Here is a 22,303-nt window from a genome sequence, read left to right as displayed (position 1 = left end):
CAACTTAAATACTATGTAAGTGTAGTGAGTACAAAATTAGTTGTTCCAATTTAACCCACTTTAAGTGCACAGTTTAATAGTCTGGATGCTAGTACACTTTAGTATGCTCATTATACTAATATTTAAGATTTTTTTTTTCTTTTTTTTCACTAGCATGGCCATTTTGTTATTGGGGTCTGTGGTGATTGACTTGCTTTTGGAAGCAGCTTCAAGCAGCCATTTAAGGAACTGCAGATTTGGCACTTCAGCCTTGTTGGCTTCATTTTGCAGACCCAGAGGTTGTGTATGCATAAACTAAACAAGTAGTAACTAAAGATTTTGTTCAATTCCTGCTGTGGTGTTGTGGCAGGTCAATGAGTCCAGCCCAAGCAGACCTAATGTTCCTGGAGAATGCCAAGAAACTCTCGATGTACGGAGTGGACCTCCACCAGGCCAAGGTGAGCACGGGAGGAGTCATCCTTGTTGTCCATGGTGACTTTTGATCCAAGTATCCTTCATACAGCAAATAAAACCTGCAACACACTTGCAACCTGGGTCTCAGTGTGATTTAGCGCATCAGTGCTTTATGAAAACAAACAGAACAGATATAAAGAGAAAAAAAAAAGACACATTGTGTTTGCAGCTTTGTCTGTTAGTATTTTTAATATTATGCATCACAAAAGCATGCATGCCAAGCCTGAACCACAGAGAGAACATGTAACATGTCAGGTTTTACTCCAGAAATCAGAAAAAGAGATGGACTTTTAGAACACTGTACTACCACCCTGTGGATGATGGTGAGCAGTGCTACTGCAAATACAGTAGAATACATTTTTTCTACTTACATGGATCATCATTGGTAGGAGTACATACAATAGTAGACATTTCAAACAGAATGTGTATGCTAGAAATCATGATCAATAAAACTCTGAGAAAGTCTTATAGGATAAAGAATAAACTGCTCAAATGTAGAATGAATAGATAAAGAATAAGCAGCAGTTTTAATATGCACTGTAATCACAACTGGAAAAGTATTAAAATTTGCATCGTACACTCCTAGGGAAGGAATTTTATAGCATTTTATAGAAATTATATCAAGTATCAAATCAGGTACTGGATGTAGAAATTGATTTTGATTTCAAAGGAATCAAAACCCCTTTAAAACCTGTAACCGATCTGACACCATTTGCAGGTGACAAAACTGAACTAAAATTGTAAATCAATTAATTCCCACAAACACACATTAAGTGCCTCATTAAGATGGAAGAAGTTTTAAAGGTACAGTGGTGAGGTCCTACCTATCAACATTGAGATTTAAAAATAGTAATAAATAAGAAAATTTTCAGTGGCCCACTCTGGGTAGTCTCATTACACTTACGACTATCCACCTTCGTTACATTTAGACAAATGTACACACAGTGAAACCTAAAATCACCACTAGGCAAACAGTTCCTTTAAAATATGAGAGCAACAAGGATTAGGTTAAATAGTTCCTACTTTAAGTAAGTTGCTACAATGAGGTGGTCAGAATCAGATACCTGTTTGATACTGCATATAAATTCAGCACAAAGGCTACTGGCAAGTGAGACAATTGGTAGGAGAGGTTGCATGATTATCATCAGTGTTCTTCATTATGTGTGGGTAAGCCTCCTCCCAGTGGGTGAGATACATGCACAAGCTTTTAGCCTTTTTAGCAGGTTCTCTATCCCCCACATGTTGATCCTTTCTGTTCTTTTTCTTCTTCTTGTTTTATTGGCAGTTGCCTTTTTAGTGAATGACTTCTCATTTCTAGATGTTACAGCAAATGTTCTACATACTGTCTGTATTTGCCACATCCAATATTTGAATGTGGCAAATACATCAAATAGGTGATTATGCCTCCCAACAATGTTACAGCTCACCTTTTTATTTATGGGAAAACATTTAAATGAGAAGCCAGCAGGAGAAAATGGTAAAATATAGGACAATCCCAGGAAAAATGGGAAGGTTGGCAGGTCTGAGCCAGGAAGTGCCGATCGAGGGAGAAATTGTGAAAAAAATGTTATTTTTCTGATGTCAACCTGTGATGACATGTACAGAGCTATCTGCCACCATGATCAAAACATTATTTAGAGCAACACTGGTTATCGCTCCAATGTACTTCTAGACACTGAAGACTGACTGAAGTTGTTTTGGCTTGTTAACACGTTAAGAAACTTCCTTTCATCTGTGACTCATTTACTATCTTTCTTATCTTTGCTGTTCACTCCAGGTTCCTTAGCTCTCTGAACTTTGCATATCCTGTTGACAGTTAATGGAAATCTTTTTGTCTCTCTGGATGTCTCTGCCAGGATCTGGATGGTGTCGACATTATGTTGGGGGTTTGCTCCAGTGGTCTGATGGTTTACAAAGACAAACTGAGGATCAACCGTTTCCCCTGGCCCAAAGTCCTCAAAGTCTCATACAAACATAGCAGCTTCTTCATCAAAATAAGACCATCTGAGGTTGAGTATTTTCATATAAACACACATTCATCAACCTGTAAAATCTGTTGTTTCTTGTTTATCACTGAACTCTAACCATGAATGAAACCATAATGCTAACTTTATTACATTAGTCTTGTTCTTAGCAGATTTGGATATCTTGTTTAAACAGGTGGAACAGTATGAGAGTGCAATTGGCTTCAAATTACCCAACTACAAGGCAGCTAAGAAACTGTGGAAAGTGTGTGTAGAACATCACACCTTCTTCAGGTAGGGTATCACATTCTTTAAGGCGGTTTGCCTACATGGCATGCCTACATGCAGTGGACATACTAAATATGCTTGCTAGCCACCAGACCCAGGGTCAGTTCAGAATGTCCGTATCAATGTTTTTTGTGGTTAGGCTGACCTCCACTGAGATGGCCACCACTCCTAGGAAGTTCTTGGCGTTGGGCTCTAAGTTTCGCTACAGTGGTCGGACTCAGGCTCAGACCAGACAGGCAAGCTCTCTGATTGACAGACCAGCTCCTCTGTTCCAGCGCTCCTCTAGCAAGAGGAACTCACGCAGCCTGGATGGAGGTACTGTACCATAGGGTGTGTGTGTGTGTGTGTGTGTGTGTGTGTGTGTGTGTGTGTGTGTGTGTGTGTGTGTGAGTGAGTGAGTGAGTGCACATGCATGTGCGCATTTGTCATACCCATACACAATGTCACCTAGTACAATGCTGGTTACTGAGGTCTGAAAGTAAGAGTGCTGGTATTCTTGCTTTTAACTATAATGCACATAATGGCTACCCTTTGTATCTTGTGCATGTCCTCAGAAATTGATGCTCCATGTCTGCAGTCAAATGACATGTAGGTTTATAGTGGGTGTTAAATTTTGTCAGCAAACCTACATGCAAATACAAGGATGAATCCCTTTGCCACAAGGAAATACTGTGGAAATAGGAGGATGGTGTTTTTTTTGGAAAAAACTCAATTTGTAAACTCCACTGCCCTGGATATTTATTAAGGTAAACATGCATTATATGTGGAACTGATAATGAGGTTATGAAGCATTACCAATATCCGACGATTTCAAAATGTTTGAATGCATGGGTCAGAGTTTCCACTAGTGCACAATGTTACATCAAGTCTGTTTTTAGAAATTCCATTTTCCCATAGAAATTAATAAATCAAAATGGAAATTGATAAATAAATGCCCTGATTTGTGTGCATTGTTACAAAAGAGGACCCAGGTAATTTGGCAAGATGGGAATGTCTGATTGCATGTTTTGAACGTTTGGAGAATGGCAAGGAATGGAAAGATAAGACTGAAGGCAGGGACAATGACACATGTATGACGACGTAATACGTCATACAACGTCACATGCAACTCATGGTGGGATCATGATGTGCTTGGCTTCACAGACTCAGATTTCATCAAAAATTTCAGGATGTCAATGCTATTTTTTAGCTACATCTGTCAGCTTCTCTCTACAAGAAATAAACAGACAAGCCATTAAAATGTCCAAGGTTTGTGAAAAAGGCAAACATTGATTATTTAGTGTTGGCCTGTGCTGTGGTTGTATGTGCTACTGTATCTGTGTATCTGACTGTGCTATCTGTATTCTGAAAGGTGATGATAAGAGATAAGATAGGACTTTACTGATCCCACACTGGGGAAATAGGGTCCAGGGGGCATCCGATAAAGATGCCCGAGCCACCTCAGCTGACTCCTCTCGATGTGGAGGAGCAGCCACTCTACTCTGAGCTCCTGCCGGGTGACAGAGCTCCTCACCCTATCTCTAAGGGAGCGCCCTGCCACCGTGCGGAGGAAACTCATTTCAGCCACTGGTATCCGGGACCTTGTTCTTTCGGTCATGACCCAAAGTTCATGACCATAGGTGAGGGTAGGAATGTAGATTGACCGGTAAATCGAGAGCTTCGCCTTTCGGCTCAGCTCCTTCTTCACCACGACAGACCAGTACAGTGACCACATTACTGCAGCCGCTGCACCGATCCGCCTGTCAATCTCACGCTCCATCCTTCCCTCACTCGTGAACAGGATCCCAAGATACTTAAACTCCTCCACTTGAGGCAGGAACTCTCCCCCAACCTGAAGGGAGCAAGCCACCTTTTTCCAGTCGAGAACCATGGCCTCGGACTTGGAGGTGCTGACTCTCATCCCAGCTGCTTCACACTCGGCTGCGAACCGCCCCAGTGCATGCTGAAGGTCCTGGCTCGAGGGAGCCAACAAGACAACATCATCTGCAAAAAGCAGAGACGAAATCTGGCGGCTCCCGAACCGAACCCCCTCCGGCCCCTGGCTGCGCCTAGAAATTCTGTCCATAAAAATGATGAACAGAACCGGTGACAAAGGGCAGCCCTGCTGGAGTCCAACATGCACCGGGAACAGGTCCGACTTACTGCCGGCAATGCGGACCAAGCGCCTGCTCCGGTTGTACAGGGACTGTACAGCCCTCAATAGAGGGCCTCCAACCCCATACTCCCGGAGCACCTCCCACAGAATGACGTGAGGGACACGGTCGAATGCCTTCTCCAAGTCCACAAAACACATGTGGACTGTTTGGGCAAACTCCCATGAACCCTCAAGCACCCTGTGGAGGGTATAGAGCTGGTCCAGTGTTCCACGGCCAGGACGAAAACCGCATTGTTCCTCCTGAATCCGAGGTTCGACTATCGGCCGGATTCTCTTCTCCAGTACCCTGGAATAGACTTTCCCAGGGAGGCTGAGGAGTGTGATCCCCCGATAGTTGGAACACACCCTCCGGTCCCCCTCTTTAAAAAGAGGGACCACCACCCCAGTCTGCCAGTCCAGAGGCACTGTCCCCATCTGCCACGCGATATTGCAGAGGCGTGTCAACCAAGACAAGCCTACAACATCCAGAGACTTGAGGTACTCAGGGCGGATCTCATCCACCCCTGGTGCTTTGCCACTGAGGAGCTTGCGAACTACCTCAGTGACTTCAGCCCCAGTGATGGACAAATCGACCTCCAAGTCCCCAGTCTCTGCTTCCTCTACGGAAGACATGACAGTGGGATTGAGGAGATCCTCGAAGTATTTCTTCCACCGCCCGACAATATCCCCAGTCGAGGTCAACAGCTCCCCATCTCCACTGTAAACAGTGTTGACAGAAAGCTGCTTCCCCTTCCTGAGGCGCCGAATGGTTGGCCAGAATTTCCTCAAGGCCGACCGGTAGTCCTCCTCCATGGCCTCCTGAACTCCTCCCAGACCCGAGTTTTTGCTTCTAAAACCGCCCGAGCTGCCGCGCGCTTGGCCTGCCGGTACCCATCAGCTGCCTCAGGAGTCCTATGAGCCAGCCAGGCCCGATAGGACTCCTTCTTCAGCTTGAAGGCATCCCTTACTTCCGGTGTCCACCACCAGGTTTGGGGGTTGCTGCCACGACAGGCTCCGCCGACTTTACGGCCACAGCTACGGACGGCTGCATCAACAACGGAAGTGGAGAACATTCGGACTCAATGTCTCCAACCTCCCTCGGAATCTGGTCAAAGCTCTCCCGGAGGTGGGAGTTGAAAACCTCCCTGACAGCGGGTTCCGCCAGACGTTCCCAACAGACCCTCACGGTACGTTTTGGTCTGCCAAGTCTGTCCCGCTTCCTCCTCTGCCAGCGAATCCAACTCACCACCAGGTGGTGATTAGTTGACAGCTCAGCCCCTCTCTTTACCAGAGTGTCCAAGACATACTGCCGAAGGTCAGATGATACGACTACAAAGTCGATCACTGACCTCCGGCCTAGGGTGTCCTGGTGCCACGTGCACTGATGGGCACCCTTATGCTTGAACATGGTGTTTGTTATGGACAAACTGTGACCACCACAGAAATCCAATAACAGAACACCGCTCGGGTTCAGATCGGGGAGGCCGTTCCTCCCAATCACACCCCTTCAGGTATCACTGTTGCTACCCATGTGAGCATTGAAGTCCCCCAGCAGAACAATGGAGTCCCCGGTTGGAGCACTTTCCAGTACCCCTCCCAGGGACTCCAAGAAGGCCAGGTACTCTGCACTGCTGTTCGGCCCATAGGCCGAAACAACAGTGAGAGATCTATCCTCAACCCGAAGGCGCAGGGAAGTGACCCTCTCGCTCAGTGACCCTCTCGCTCAGAACTCCAACACAGGGCGGCTGAGCTGGGGGGCTATAAGCAAGCCCACACCAGCTCGCCGCCTCTCACCGTGGGCAACTCCAGAGTAGAAGAGAGTCCAGCCTCTCTCAAGGAGTTGGGTTCCAGAGCGCAGACTGTGCGTGGAGGTGAGCCCGACTATCCCTAGTCGGTACCGCTCAACCTCCCGCACTAGCTCAGGCTCTTTCCCCCACGGTGAGGTGACATTCCATGTCCCCATAGCCAGAGTCTCTGTCCAGGGTTTGGGTCATCGGGGCCCCCGCCCACGACTGCCACCCATATCACATAGCACCGGCCCCTTCTGATCCTTCCTGCGGGTGATGGGCCTACGGGAAGGCGGGCCCACGTCGCTCCTTTGGGCTGTGCCCGGCCGGGACCCGGCCACCAGGCGCTTGCCAGCGAGCCCCAACCCCAGGCCTGGCTCCAGGGTGGGGCCCCGGTGATGCCAATCCGGGTGACGTACGCTTCCTTTGTTTTTTCTCTGTCATAAGGGGCTTTTGAACCGCTCTTAGTCTGACCCGTCACCTTTTGCCTTGGGAGACCCTACCAGGGGCATTAAGCCCCGGACAACATAGCCTCTAGGATCATTCGGGTGATCAAACTCCTCCACCACGATAAGGTGTCGGTTCAAGGAGGAGAGATATGAACTAAGCATTACAAAATAATTCATTGATACAATACCTCTCTGCTGTCAAGTAACCACCATTATCTACTCTATAGTCCTCAAGTCACAGTTTTTCAGAAATCCTCATTAAAGATTAATTAATTATCAGATTGTTCCTGATTCATTCCTCACTCATTTCTTTCTACTTACATTTTTGTGTATTGTATTGAAAAAAGAGATGTGCACCTTTCGCGTGTCTTGGAAATGTTAATTGCTGCGCCTAGGGAAGGTCTCGGACAGACACGATGTAAACTATCCAACAAACTGTCAAGCTTTGGTTTACAGAAGCATTGATTGTGGCTGCAGGAGTTTGTTTTCCCTCAAAAGACTGGTTTGTCATCTCTTGTCTGTTTCACATTTCCACAGCACGGTATAAAAATCATTCCCATAATTATTTCTGTTTCCATTTCTTTTCACTCTGTATGCCTCAGCCTCTCAATATGATTCTGACATGGACAAGAAGGGTGAGATTCACAAGGCTAAAACTATCATTGGTCAAAACATGAAGATGTTTGAATCAGAGAGTAGCAGGAGGTCACTTAACAAACTGCTCTCCATCAAGGACAGTTCATCCCACCCACTCCATGACACAGTACAGAGACTCATCAGAGCTCATTTTCCAACAGACTCCTTCAGTCGCCATGACTTCACTGGGCACTGCCGAGTCACCTGGAGAGTTGGAAGAACTGCTAAAAATAGCACACAAAAAGATTGCTGACCTTCTGGAAGACAAAAAACAAATATTGGGCGAGCTGCTGAGGAAGGATTCCCTGCTGTCCACTCTCGGGTCTCGTCTCCCGGTGGTGACCAGCTGGCTAGCGTCCACACAGACCAGTGAGTCTGCGCCGAAAAACGCCACCTCTGCTCTTGGTCACACAGTTCTCTGGGAACCGTCCTCCTCCTGTCATTGACCCGTCTGCTCCACTCCAAGCAAGATGACCCCCTGAACCGAAGTGGTCGTCCGAAGGCGGAAGAGGGCTCCGAGCGGGACCCATGGCGGGGCTCCTTCTCCCCCGAGCCTGCCGCTCTCCAATAAGCATGCGGCCTTATCTGTGAGCGAGAAGCCGGCGGCCCGGGACTGGCACCAGGAAACTGCACCTGTTTCTGTGGCCTCTGCCATCATGCCCCCGTTGACGGACACCATAGCCTTCCCTCCACTCACGGCTAGCCCTGTCCAGCAGAGGGGTGCCCTGCATCAGGTAGATGTCCAACAAGGGGCCGTTTGCCTCCACTGTCCCACTCCTCATCCTCATCCCAGCGCAGGCGGCTGGTTAAGGACACGGTGCGCTGGCTCCTCACGTTCCCCCCAGGTGAGAGATCACACCCGGGGTCCTGGTGTGGGTGGATGGCTGAGCTGGCTTGCGCCCCTGAAGATCAAGCGGACGCTCCTACAACCCTCGTCATCGGGACTGCATTGTGAGGCATGTCCGCATGAGGGGGGCGTCCACCCTGTCATTCCCAGCGCCACCATTATGGACATAATGGGGAAAATCCCGGACATCCTCAGCTCGCATCCGCGGGCGAAAAGGATTATTATCCACGCAGGAGTGAACGACATCGCCAAGCAGCAGTCCGAACTTATAAAGCGGGACTTCACCCACCTTTTCAACACCATGTCACAGTCCCAGGTGAGTGTTTTCATCTCCAGCCCTACCCCCACCTGTGGCAGAGGGATAGGCAGCTTCAGCAGGCTGCCTGCACACCTGGCTCTCCTCTACCTGTAACTCTCACCATGTTGGCTTCATTGATAACTTTGATGTCTTTTCGGAGAGACGGCATCTCTTCGGTCCAGACGGACTCCACCTGAACACAGCAGGTGCCCGCATGCTGTCTGCCAACCTGGCATATGGTGTGCAGCATGCCAGTCTCCCCAAACCAACACCAGCTGTTCTATCCACGGTACAATCACACCTACGTGATTGACTGCCTGCACGTCACACACACACACCCCACACCCCCCCTCAGCCCACAGAAGTACCGGACAGCACCATCCACACCATTACCATCATCTTCCACAGAACACACAAACCAAGGAATGTTTTCAGACCACATACACAGACTATCATTCAATCGTTTCACTACGATGAGCGCACATTTGGCACAAACATTAATGTGGCAATGCTGAACGTGCGCTCTCTTTTAAACAAGACCTTTTTAATGAATGATGTGATTTTAGATTATAAGTTAGACTGCCTTCTTTTAACATGGCTTGGCACTGACGCACCTGTTGTTCTCACCAAGGCTTCCCCACCAAATTTTAACTTTTCATTTTCTAAAAAAGGGGTAGAAAAGGAGGTGGAACTGCGTCAATCGTAAATAACGCACTGACTTCTACTGCAGTGTCTTTTAACAGTTTCACATCATTTGAGCACCACTCCACTCTCGACTCGGTAGCTCCACTTTTAACTAAAACAGTCACAAGAAAACCTACACCTGTGGAGAAACAACGATGAAATACATAAACTGAAAAGACAATGCAGGAGTACCGAGAGGAGATGGAGGAAGTCTAAACTAACAGTCCACCTCGAGACTCGACGGCAACAACTCAAAACCAACAATAATGCAGTTAAACAGGCAAGAATTTCTCATTTTTCACATCTTATCATAGACCACAGAAATAATCCCTGGTTCCTCTTCTCCATCTTTGATATTTTAACTAGCACAAATTTTAATAAACTTTTAACATGCCATCTGATGTTCATTGTGAGAACTTTGCAGACCACTTCAAAACTAAAATCAAGGACATCAGATCCAGCCTTTTATCCCAACAAGTTTTATCTGTTAAGACGCTGGAATTACTTTTAAAATCATTTTATGGATTCTTTGAGGAACAGTTTTTAAACATTATGAATTGCTCCCTTCAGACGGGTGTCTTCCCCACCGCTTTTAAAACAGCTGTGGTGAAGCCCCTTCTGAAGAAGAGCACTTTAGACCCCAACGTTCTTAATAACTACCGACCTGTATCTGACTTACCCTTTTTGACACGTCTCCTCAACATTGCATGGAAGTCTGGGACAGTGCCTTGGGAGTGGCAAATTGGGGTGGTGGTCCCCTTGTATAAAAAATGGGGACCAGAGAGTGTGTGCCAATTATAGGGGTATCACATTACTCAGCCTCCCTGCTAAAGTCTACTCCAAGGTGTTGGAAAGGAGGGTTTGGCCGATAGTTGAACCTCAGATTGAAGAGGAACAATGAGGATTCCATCCTGGCCGTGGAACAATGGACCAGGGGTCTCATTTATAAAACATTGCGTGGAATCCATACTAAAAGTGTGCGTACGCCCAAAAGTTGGAAATGGCGTACGCCAAAAAAATACTTGGATTTATAAAACCGTGCATACTCACACCTGCACACAATTTTCCCTTTATAAATCACACTCCACCTGGAAGATTGCGCAGGTGGATTCATCTCACATCCCGCCCCCAACAGACCCACATTTTACCATGAATGGTCAATGCAAAGTACCTCATAAATGTCTTTGCATATAAATATGCCTGCTGATCAATGGCACTTTACGTTCGATCATGGCAGAAAAAAGAAAAAGAAATTTTATGGAGGGTGAAATCGAGGTGCTTGTGGGTGAGGTGGAGAAAAGATATTTTGTTTGGTGGTCACAGTAGTCACGTCACGAATAAAATAAAAATAAATAAAATTAAAAAGAAGTGGTCGGATTTGAAGGTGGAGGCCAAGAAGAAAGTGGCATGGCACCGTCGAAGCGCATCTGCTACTGGTGGGGGCAAGGGCGCACCCGCTGGACACCAAGATAGCCTCGATCCTTGGTACAGCCAGCGTGTATGGCATAGTGTCAGAGAAGGAAGGAGACACCGATTTGGCAGAGACCACAGAGGAGACTGGTAAAGTACAGTTTTATCTGTTTATTAAAGTAAATATTTTAAGACTTGTGAAAAGGTAGTTGACTTCTTTGTGTCCCCAGTCATTGTGCAGTTGGAAGCGATGGGTGATGAGGAGGTTCCAGGCACGGCGTGTCCTGGCACCGTGGCTGAAGGCCTGGCTGTCCCCAGCACCTAGAAGTGGTCGGATCCTGACAGACGCTGTCCTTCAAACACAAAGGGACACCATCAGTGCCATTAATGAAGTCCGTGACGAGCTCCAGCAAATACGCACAGTGATGGGCAACATGTGTGAGGTCATGTCTGACATTGCCAGCTCCATTAAAGATCTTGTTAAAAAATGAAACATATTTGCCGTCTTATTTAAAACGCCGCATGACACCTTCACGGAGCCTTGCTCCCTGCTGAAATTCCTCATGTCGGGGAGGTGGTTGTGGATCCGGGTCCTCGTGGTGTGGGGGAGGGAGGCCACGCGGGAGGGGAACAGCATTCCCCAGTGCCACATTGTGCAGAACTCCACAAGCCATTATTATTTTACAAACTTCTCTCCATCCTGATCCTACCATTTGCGTGATCTTCCAGCAGTGGCTTCAATTCACCACCTCACCATCTGCACCGCCAGTTCCCCCCGTCTCCAAAATGTTCGTAAGCAAGCATCAAAGTTGGCGTACTGGTGCGCACATTCTCATGCTAAGTTTATTTTTATAAATCACAACCTTCGCGTAGGAAGTTGTGTACGCAACTTTTATGCCCCGTTTTGTGCATAAGCAAGTTTTATAAATGAGACCCCAGCTCTTTACTCTCACAAGGATCCTGGAGGGGTCCTGGGAGTACGCCCATCCGGTCTACATGTGTTTTGTGGACTTGGAGAAGGCATATGACCTGTTCCACCAGGAGATCTTGTGGGAGGTGCTTGCGGGCGTATGGGGTGAGGGGGCCACTTCTCAGGGCCATCCAATCTTTATATGCCCAAAGCAAGAGCTGTGTTCGGGTACTTGACAGTAAGTTGGGCTTGTTTCTGGTGGGGGTTGGCCTCCGCCAGGGCTGTAGGGAATGAGTCCTTGCCCCAAGTGAAGGAGTTCAAGTACCTCGGGGTCTTGTTCATGAGTGAGGGGACAACGGAACGTGAGATTGGTCAGAGAACGGGAGCAGCGGGGACGGTATTGCGTTTGCTCTACTGCACCGTTGTGGTGAAAAGAGAGCTGAGCCAGAAGGCAAAGCTCTTGATCTACCGGTCAATCTTCGTTCTGCCTCACCTATGGTCATGAGGGCTGGATCATGACCGACAGAACTAGATCGCGGGTACAAGCTGTCAAAATGGGTTTCCTCAGAAGGGTGGCTGGCGTCTCCTTTAGAGATAGGGTGAGAAGCTCAGTCATTTGGAGGGACTAGGAGTAGAGCCGCAACTCCTTTATGTTGAAAGGAGCCAGTTGAGGTGGTTTGGGCATCTGGTAAGGATGCCCCCTGGGTACCATCCGTAGGGATGTGTCTCCCAGCTGGGAGGAGACCACGGGGAAGACCCAGGACTCGGTGGAGAGATTATATCTCCACACTGGCCTGGGAATGCCTCGGGATCCCCCAGTTCAAAGCTGGTTAATGTGGCCTGGGAAAGGGAAGTTTGGGGTCCCCTGCTGGAGCTGTTGCCCCCGCGACCCGACTCCAGATAAGCGATGGAAGATGAGTGATTAGTGAGTGAGTGAAAACTGGTTTTGTAACCGTCGATGACTTTTTAAACAGAAACAACATCTTTGAGAGACATCAGTCTGGTTTTAGGATGAACCACAGTACAGAGACAGCACATTTAAAGATTTTAAATGACAGTGGACAGGTGGAACTTAGATAACAAGAAACTCACAGTCTTGGTTCTACTGGATCTAAGCGCCGCTCGATACAGTAGACCATCACATTTTATTAAATAGACTCAGACACCTGGTTGGCCTCTGTGGTACTGTATTTAAATGGTTCTACTCCTATCTCACAGACCGGTGTTTTTATGTAAGTATGTATAATTGTTCCTCAGGAACCCATGAAATTAAGTGTGGGGTTCCCCAAGGCTCAATTTTAGCTCCAATTCTTTTTAATCTTTACATGCTTCCTCTTGGAGATGTCATCAGGAGACACAGCATCAGTTTCCATAACTATGCTGATGATACACAGCTGTATATTGCCATATCTCCTGATGACACAGGGCCAATTAATACCCTTTTTAACAGCATTTTAGATATCAAGTAATGGATGGCAGGAATTTCCTACAGCTCAACCAGGACAAAACAGAGGTTTTAGTTATAGGTCCTGAATGGCAGACTGATAAACTTTTGCCAAAACTACAAGATTTTAAACCAACACAATCTGTAAAAAACCTGGGTGTGATTTTTGACTCTGAGCTGACTTTTATCCCACATATCAAAAATATAACAAAAATAGGCTTTTATCATCTTAAGAACATAGCCAGAGTCCACCGTTTCTCTCTCAGGCCAGCACAGAAATGCCCCCGATGCTGTGAATGCTTTGGACATATGTCACTTTGGATAAAAGTGTCTGCCAAATGACTAATTGTAATTGTAATTGTAATCTTCAGCCTGAGGCTCAGGGTGGCTCAGGCGAGTTCCAGTCATGTGAAAAATGTCTGGTCTAGTTCCAGTTCCAAAGACTGTGACCCAGAGATCCCAACCACTTCAGGCCAGTAGCCTTAAATTCTCACCTGATGAAGACCATGGAGAGGCAGCGTTATGAACAAGTGTGCATAAGACTGTTACAAACATATTTTGACACTATGCTGGCAACTGCAGTTTTCTGTGCAGTGTTCTGCTGGGGCTGTGGGAGCTCTGTGGGAGGACAGAAAAAGGCTCAACAAACAGGTCAGGAGAGCTTCCTCTGTCCTGGACTCCTCTCTGGACTGCTGCGTCCACTGTGTAAGAAGGACAGCTACTGCAGGTCTTTCATTCTTGCGGTTGTTTTACTCCAACATGTATATTTAACTACCAACATCATTTAACATAGCACATGACAAACCTACTGTCTGCACTACTGTTATTTATGTTCAACATTAGTTAATATACATTTCATCTGTGCAAATATCTTGTACAATATTACATATTTTTTACATGACTTATTCTTTTTCCTCTGTGTTACATATTACTGTATTTTATTGTTCGTGTCTTACCATGTGCAATTCAAATACCATGTACAATGCAAATATTCAAGGCAATATTGTTTTCATACTCTTTTGTATATATTGTACATATATATATATAATTGATTTTTTGTTCAATCAATAACGATATATCTTATCATATCTTATCATGAGCAGCATGTACAGCCAGAATATTTTCTCACACAACTCACACGACTTATTTTCATTATGACCAGAGAGACTTAAACATGTCAGACCTCAACAGATTTTCTGCATTATGAAAAAAAGAAATTACAATTTGAATGTGTATTTGAATCTATTGGATTTTATTAGGTAGAAGGATACTCCCTTCAAGATGGCGGTGCATGCACAATGCAAGGCTCAGCGTCTCACTAGAATTCACAATATAGTTATTATTTTCCTACTGGTTTCAAGCCTGTTCGCTTATTACAGCTTTGTGAACACTTCCTACACCACACAACAACTTTTTTATTTAAGATTTAGATGCACAAGCAGTGTATTCGACAAACTTCAGCTCCCCCAAGAGATGGCCAGGACAGTGAGACCGAGCGACTCAGCTTTGCCGACAGGAAGCGACTTACTCCAGTAAGACCAGAAGCGGAGGACTGTGTATTTACGTGAACAAAACTTGGTGTACAGACTCTGTTATCACTGGGAGCCACTGTTCTGCTAATGTGGAATATCTGATGATCAAGTGGGATCAAGCAGCAGTCCCCACATGCCTCAAGACCACAACCATCATGCCGGTACCAAAGCAGTCAGCTGCAGTGGGCCTTAATAACTTTCACCCCGTTGCACTCACCCCCATCATCACTAAGTGCTTCAAGAGGCTGGTCTTGGCCCACCTCAAATGCTGTCTTCCCCCCACACTGGACCCCATGGAGGATGCCATCTCCACGGCACTGCACTCCACCCTGACGCACTTGGACAACAACAACACCTACGCAAAGATGTTGTTCATTGACTTTGTCTCAGCATTCAGTCATCCCCTCCAAGCTGGTCAACAAATTCAGTGACCTTGGCATCAGAACCTTCCTCTGTAACTGGACCCTGGACTTCCTGACCAACAGACCCCAGTCTGTTAGGTTAGACAACCACACCTCCGCCACCCTGACTGTGGACACCGGCGTCCCACAGGGCTGTGTGCTGAGCCCTCTCCTCTACTCCCTCTTCTTGCCTGACTGTGCATTGCTCCAACTCCATCATCAGGTTCGCAGACAACACCATGGTGATAGGCCTGATCAACAACAATGATGAGTCAGCCTACAGGATGAGATTCAGTAGCTGGTGATGTGGTGCGCCGACAACAACCTGACCCCCAACACCAAGAAGACCAAGGAGCTCATTGTGGACTACAGGAAAACTAAAGACTGCAGACTGCAGTCACACCCCCCATTCACATCGATAAGGCTGAGGTTGAACGTGTCTCCAACTTCAAGTTCCTGGGCGTCCATATCTCTGAGGACCTCTCTTGGTCCCTCAATTCCTCCACCTTGATAAAGAAAGCCCAGCATTGCCTCTACTTCCTGAGGAGACTGAGAAAAGTTAACCTGGCTTGTCAGATCCTGGTCAACTTCTGCACTATTGAAAGCATCCTGATCAACTGCATCTTAGTATGGTACAGCAGCTTTACAGCCTCCAAGCGGAAGGCCCTGCAACAGGTGGTGAAAACCGCCTAGTACATCACCGGTGCTCAGCTCACTGCCATTGAGGACCTCCAGTGCAAACTGTCTAAGAAGGGCACACAGCATCAGCAGTAACAGCTTCCAACCCAACCATGGACTGTATGTCCCCCTACCATCTGGTAGGAGGTTCAGGAGCCTCTGTTCCCACACATCAGCTGGCACAGGAACAGCTTCTTCCCCCCAGATGTTACCCTGCTGAACTCTGTCCAACAGCAGAGTCAAAAATGTTACACCCACTGCAGGTCACTAGCACCAGAAATGACGATCAGCCATGAGGTACGAAAAAGTATTCATTTATTACCAGGAAACTCGGCTTTACAATTATATTCAATAAGCCATTATCCCACTTAACCTCCTTGCGGTTAACCTCCAGTCAGACTAACCCGGGCAGGGGCTGGAATATGTGAAAACACACCATTTCACTCTGTTAACAAGACTTTTACACAAAGTAAATACACTCCAATCCTAAGCTGAAAATCGAAGATTTACACACGTGCAAGAAAAACAGTTACACTGCAAAAGGGTAAACACACCTTAAGCCTGCCGCGACCACCTGACTGGGATCGACCTATTGAGGATAAATGTTTGAATGGGGGAAACAAGCCGAACAAAACAAATCAGACAAACAAACAAAAAACAAAGAAAAAATAAAGAGCTAGTCCGCCCCAGGGGCAATACCCAGCTCTTTTGCCCACTACCGGCACACTTGCCGAGGCAGACTAGACAGAACAAAAAACCCCCCAAAAAGAAAATGAAAATAACAAAAACCGTCTCACAGCAAGAGCAGCAAGTGGACCACTGATGCCCTGAAAACATCACAAACAAAAATCACCAATCAACAATTTATTAACAAGACAAAAATACATATTTAATTTCGACCATGTGTTAAAAACTATAACTAAAATTTTAAAATACCTGGTATGTCGATCTCTTTCAACATCCACTACCAGCCGCCTTTAACCCAGCAGGGATTGAAACAGTTCTGAAATACACAGACACAGTAAATACAACACATGTTCAAGCTAAACAATATAAGACCTATAAAAAACACAGAAAGAAAAGCCTACCACTTATTCCTGCACGCCCGCTTTCCCTGCATACCGGCGTGGAATGAGGTGTGCACCAGCCTCACTCCACCAGCCTGAACACCTGCTGCCACCTGTGTTCCTCCTGCAGATATATCCTATATCCCTGGCGTGACTAATTGGCACACCTCCCCCTTTCCTACTCTGTGCCACCCACCACACCAAAGAGAAATTATGTAAGGGATAATGCCCGACGAGGTGTCCATTATCAGAAATGAATGGACGACGCGGAGGCGTGAACCGTCCAACGCGAAGCTCCGCTTATACCATGGTCACTTACGAAAGAAATAAATATTAAATTAGTAATTAATACGTTAATGTTGTTTTTTACCGTTAAAATCGTAAGTTTTTCCACAAGAAGTGGACTATTTAATATCACTCGTTGTGACGCGTTGCCAAGGTTACCGGCTCTGGCCACAGAACCTGCAGCTCGGTTGGCCGCAGCTGTTATATTAGGCCTAATCAGTGGAGGGAAGTGAGATGATTGCTTAACGTTATTGTGCAGTGAGTGTTTTGGGTGTAATGTGCTCTTTAGAGTGACGTAACGTTTGTATTGCATACTGGGAGATAAATAAAGAAACGCGCCAGATCAGCTACAGAGTCGGAGTCCATGTGCCCAGTGTATTTTGAGACAAACTAACATTACAGTAATATAACAGTTATGTTACGTGATACAAAGTATCATTTCAGAGGGCAAGTGCACCTCTTACCACTTGTGTGTGTCCAGATGATGCGAAATTTTGTTTCAAAGAATCAAAGTCCACAAATAGTTTCCTAAATCATTTTTATTGCAAGAAATATCCACCATCGACTGTGATCATTAAATGTGTATCAAGCAAGTAAGTCTATCCTAAATCGTTTTTCTAAATATTATCCACCATTCACTCTGTATAAAGCAATTAAGTAAGTAAGATAAGCAAGACAGTTTCTGTTGCCACGGTTACCAACTAGCGTTTGAGCCAGCGCAATAATTTAGAACAATCCGGCTATTTGACTGGAACTTTTTTATAGGTGTCCACAACACTTTTTAACGGACACCCTGCAGCCAATCAGAATCGACTTGTTATACCATGGTCACCCAGACCATGGTATAACAAGGAGTTATACAGTCTGACGGAGTTACATTTACACAATTTCACTTACGATTTCAACCGATTCATCTACGTTGTCGGAGATGTTAATCAACTATTTGGATTGTAATTGTGATGGTTTCAGCAGAGCAGTGAGTGGGTATTTGTGCACTACTTATGCATTCAGGCAGTCTGCAATACTTTGCCACGCTTTCTCTCGTTGTTTTATAACTGTGGCGGTGTTGCCTTTCTTTTTAATTTGGTCCTTCACCTCCTCGTAAGCCTCCATGAGGACTTTTGCCTCCGACGTGGGAAAGTATGCCGCTCTCGTTGCCATGGTAAATCGGTGAATCTGTGATTGATGGTGGGGTCTACTTTAGGAAGCCGCGTGCACATACTTATCCAGGATAGGTTTCACCTGGCTTGTTGAATCCGTGTCTGCTCATCCTGGCTTGGTCTTTGTGCAACCGATTAAGCCTGGATGCTCATGTTTTGGATTGGTTGAACTCAGCTCAATCACTTATCATGGATCGCTTAATCCTAGTTTTGTGCAACGGCCCAGTGGCGTTAGTAAATCATTCCCCCAAAACAATGACCATTTAAGCATTGCATTCATCCTTTTTCCTACGCTTTATACCATACCATAAATTCCTCAGGCACAATGAATTGCATCCTAAATTGTCCCCCTTATCCTGTTTCCCTCATCGAATGTCCTTCTGTCCTCTCCTTCACCTTAAAAAGTATGTTAAAATATGTTAAAATAAACAGCAGAATAATTATGGTATACAGTATGTAAAATAACAGTGTGTAGAATAAACAGTTGGAATTTACATTATGTTAAAAAATAGCAAGCAAGTAGGTGAATAAAAAAAAGCAGCACAAATATATATTGAGTTAATTTTAAAGTGCATTTGAGAAGAATGAACTGAGGTGTCAACAGTGGTGCAAAAGATACTCATTTAGAGTTCAGCAGTCTGATGGCCTGGGGGAAAAAGCTGTTACAGAACCTGGTAGTCCTGCACCAGATGCTGCAGAACCTCTTTCCAGAGTCCAGCAGGGAGAACAGACCGTGAAATTATTTGCTCTCATTCATTTCACCACATAAAGCTGTATTTTCAACTCATGCATGACCATGCAAGAGCCCTGTTGGACTCAAAAATTGGAATTTGGAATTTCCCCTTGTGGGACTAATAAAGGTATATTGAATTGAATTGAAAAATCTATCTGCAATTTGTGATTGAAAATCATATGAATCAGGAGAGATCAGTAAAGGAAGTGAAGACGGATGAGGTGTGATAATTAGTCTTTGGCACTTGGATTCCGCAGGGATACTATTTAATCGAGGGCCATTTGCCCTGAACCCCAGCACAAATGTACAAAGGCAGAGAGAGAATCACATTTCAAAATGCTATTGATTGATGTGACCAGATGATGAACACAGCTGATACCTCAAGAGACAGCCCCAGACAATGACAGCAAGGAAATTATGAGTGATCATGTGTGAGAGGAGTGAATGACGATATGGGAAACACATAATACAGGCCTGTGCTTGCAAAAGAATTTCATCTGGACTGAATTTTTGCTAGAGTGTCTGTGAAACATGGCACTGCCATTTGCGATCTGCATGCAGGCAATGCTTATAATCAATTTTGTGAAAAGGTCCCTGGAGGACATGGCTGGTGAGAGGGACATCTGGGCTACCTTGTGTACAGTGGCCCAGAAACAGATAAGTGGCAGAAACTTAATGGATGAATGAAAATATATCAACATCATGATCAGTCGATAGTGTTTAGAGAGGGCATGCTGGAAAATACAGAGGCCAAACATACATAATGGAGTTAACTTATTGAGTTTAACCTTTAGGTTAAACCTTTTTACCTAAAGGTTAAACTCCAATATTTATAAAACATTGTGGATACCACATTAACACACAAGTTTTCATTTGTTTTATATTGTTTTTAAAGTAATGCCATTGTCTCCTCTCTGTTTCTACAGCCACGGTATCCACACCTGACAATAAATCCACTCGTCCGGTCAGTGCCCCTATTATGTTGCCATTATCTCCTGGGGAGGCAACCCCGTCACTGCTGCTACCCACCCTGCCTCACTCTGACCATCATGACGACTCTGCACCTGAAGGCCACTGCTGTTTTGACAGGAAGACAGAGGTAAAGACGGAGAGTAAGCCAGCTGAGTACACAAAGAGCCACAGCCCCAGACCAGAGTCCACTTCGGAAATCAAGGTAGTGGATACTGTCCTTTACATCACCATATTTGTTTTAGATACCATCCAGCAGTCACTCTGTTCATTATTGAACAAAAAAGGGAGGTTTTAGGGCACCTACAATCAAAGGTCACGGAAGAGGAAGCCATAGAGAAGTGGTTACTCATAAAGAAATATTATGACTTTTTTTGTAGATAGTTCCACTGGTCACATTAGCAGGTGATGAAAGATGTACAATAATCCTTTGAATGCCCATTGTATGAGTAACATACTGTACATGCACAGTAATTTTGAAGAAGCGTAAATGGCACTACTAGAGTGACTGAGTTAGTAAAACCTTCATAATTATAACAATGTTAAGGCTCAATACATCAGTAGTCACTGATCAGTCCTCAGAGCTACTGACTCTGAGGAATGGATGTGAATTCTTAGATGAAATGTACTATATACAATAAGTTAAATAAACTTCACAATAAGGAGTAGTATGATAACAGCAAAAAAGTCATAAACGCCATGAGAGGGAAATTTTGTGATTTTGCCTGTGTAAAGTAAAGCTACTATTTAAGCCACTTTTAAGTGTTTGTTTTAGCTGTTTATGGAAGAAGAAGGTGTTTAGCCTTGGTTGTGCTTGGAAATGATCCTGATGCGTGAGCTTTGTCTGTGCTACCAGACAATGGCCAGGAGAGAACGGAGGCACTCTCCCTCTGTGACCACCACGAATGGGGAAAGAGACAAAAAGAGCCAGGTTTGTTTGCTTGATGCATGAACAGACTGAACCGGTGTTGGAACCAGTTGAAACAGTATGTAAATAAGGAAATTTAAAATCTGTATGTGAATATATGCGCTTTGTACAATATTAAAAAAAAAAAAAAATTGAGTAATGTGGAGAAAAATATAGGTAGAATGTAGTGAGCAAGGATATTTGGCAAAATATGGATACAAAACAGCAAGCACTGTTCATCTTTGATGATAGACAAGAAGAAAAGAGAAAAACTATATTCATTCATTGTTCATTATTCATATGTTCATAAGAATATTGGCAATAGTATTTTTATGGGCAGTAGTATTTTAATGCCATTTAGTATTTTTCTAATCTGTACATAATGAGCATATACATATTTGATTTTTTATTTTATAGCCTTTTTAACAACTTAATTTCCCCAGTGTGGGGTCAATACAGTCTGATCTTATCTTAACATAAACTATGTATATGTATCATAAATTTTGACACTGTGGCCATTATTTAATCAAATGCAGAAACAGGCCTTTATTTGAAAAAGCTATGGGAAATATAAGAAATAGGCCATTTACTGTTTAGAAAATATAAAATATATTGTTCGCTGATATATTTTCATCATATCATAGTTTAGTAAGAAGTCTCTGTTCTGATCTACCACTGTTTTAATTTGCTGTTGATGCAAAATCAACACTTCTTCCATGTTTACTTCTTGTGTTGATAAGTTCAGTCTACGTCTTCACAGCAGCAATTCCAAAAGTACAACAGAACCTGTCATACGTAGATCATTTCCAGTTGCTTTTATTTTCCTGGATTTTTTAAATAGCTGTTAAGATACCATCTTTTTTTTTTTTTTTTCACATTAAAAGCCTTCCAGTGGCTCAAAGGGCATAAATTGTCCCTGCAGAGTCAGCAATATGAATATAATCCTCTCTTACTGTTGTGCTCTTGGCTAATCCAGCAAATTTCATACCTGAAGAATGAAAGTGCTAACTTGCAGTTATATAAAAAAGCTGAATATAAATATCTTGTATTGCCAAAAATCTCTCCTGATTATCAATTAGCATTACTGTAATTGTAGAAAACAGACAAATGTATAGTATCTCATGGCAGCAGAAAATTTTTAATGTGAAACATCTGCAGGAAGCGAGTTTCATTGACAGTATCTTCACACCAATCGAAAAAATGAAATAGTAGAAGTTACCAGAATTAATTTGTGACTTGAACCAGTATTTTAAACCAGTAAAGAGAA

General features: G+C 44.7%; 1 protein-coding gene across 10 annotated transcripts in view; it reads left to right on the top strand.

The window, feature by feature from the left end:
* The window catches only part of epb41a (erythrocyte membrane protein band 4.1a), a 129,669-nt gene that overhangs the window by 37,914 nt on the left and 69,452 nt on the right, over window positions 1–22,303 (top strand). For 9 of the 10 annotated variants that reach the window (XM_070985278.1, XM_070985281.1, XM_070985279.1 and 6 more), the window contains exons 8-13: window positions 350–437; window positions 2,310–2,462; window positions 2,614–2,711; window positions 2,845–3,020; window positions 20,087–20,334; window positions 20,986–21,060. In XM_070985278.1, the coding sequence (XP_070841379.1) occupies window positions 350–437; window positions 2,310–2,462; window positions 2,614–2,711; window positions 2,845–3,020; window positions 20,087–20,334; window positions 20,986–21,060 (838 nt within the window). The remainder of the gene's footprint in view (window positions 1–349; window positions 438–2,309; window positions 2,463–2,613; window positions 2,712–2,844; window positions 3,021–20,086; window positions 20,335–20,985; window positions 21,061–22,303) is intronic. The other variant, XM_070985284.1, reaches the window with a different exon arrangement.

The sequence above is a fragment of the Chaetodon trifascialis genome, chromosome 17 (assembly GCF_039877785.1).
Source record: "Chaetodon trifascialis isolate fChaTrf1 chromosome 17, fChaTrf1.hap1, whole genome shotgun sequence".
NCBI lineage: Eukaryota > Metazoa > Chordata > Actinopteri > Chaetodontiformes > Chaetodontidae > Chaetodon > Chaetodon trifascialis.
This window is presented reverse-complemented; position numbering and strand designations above follow the sequence as displayed.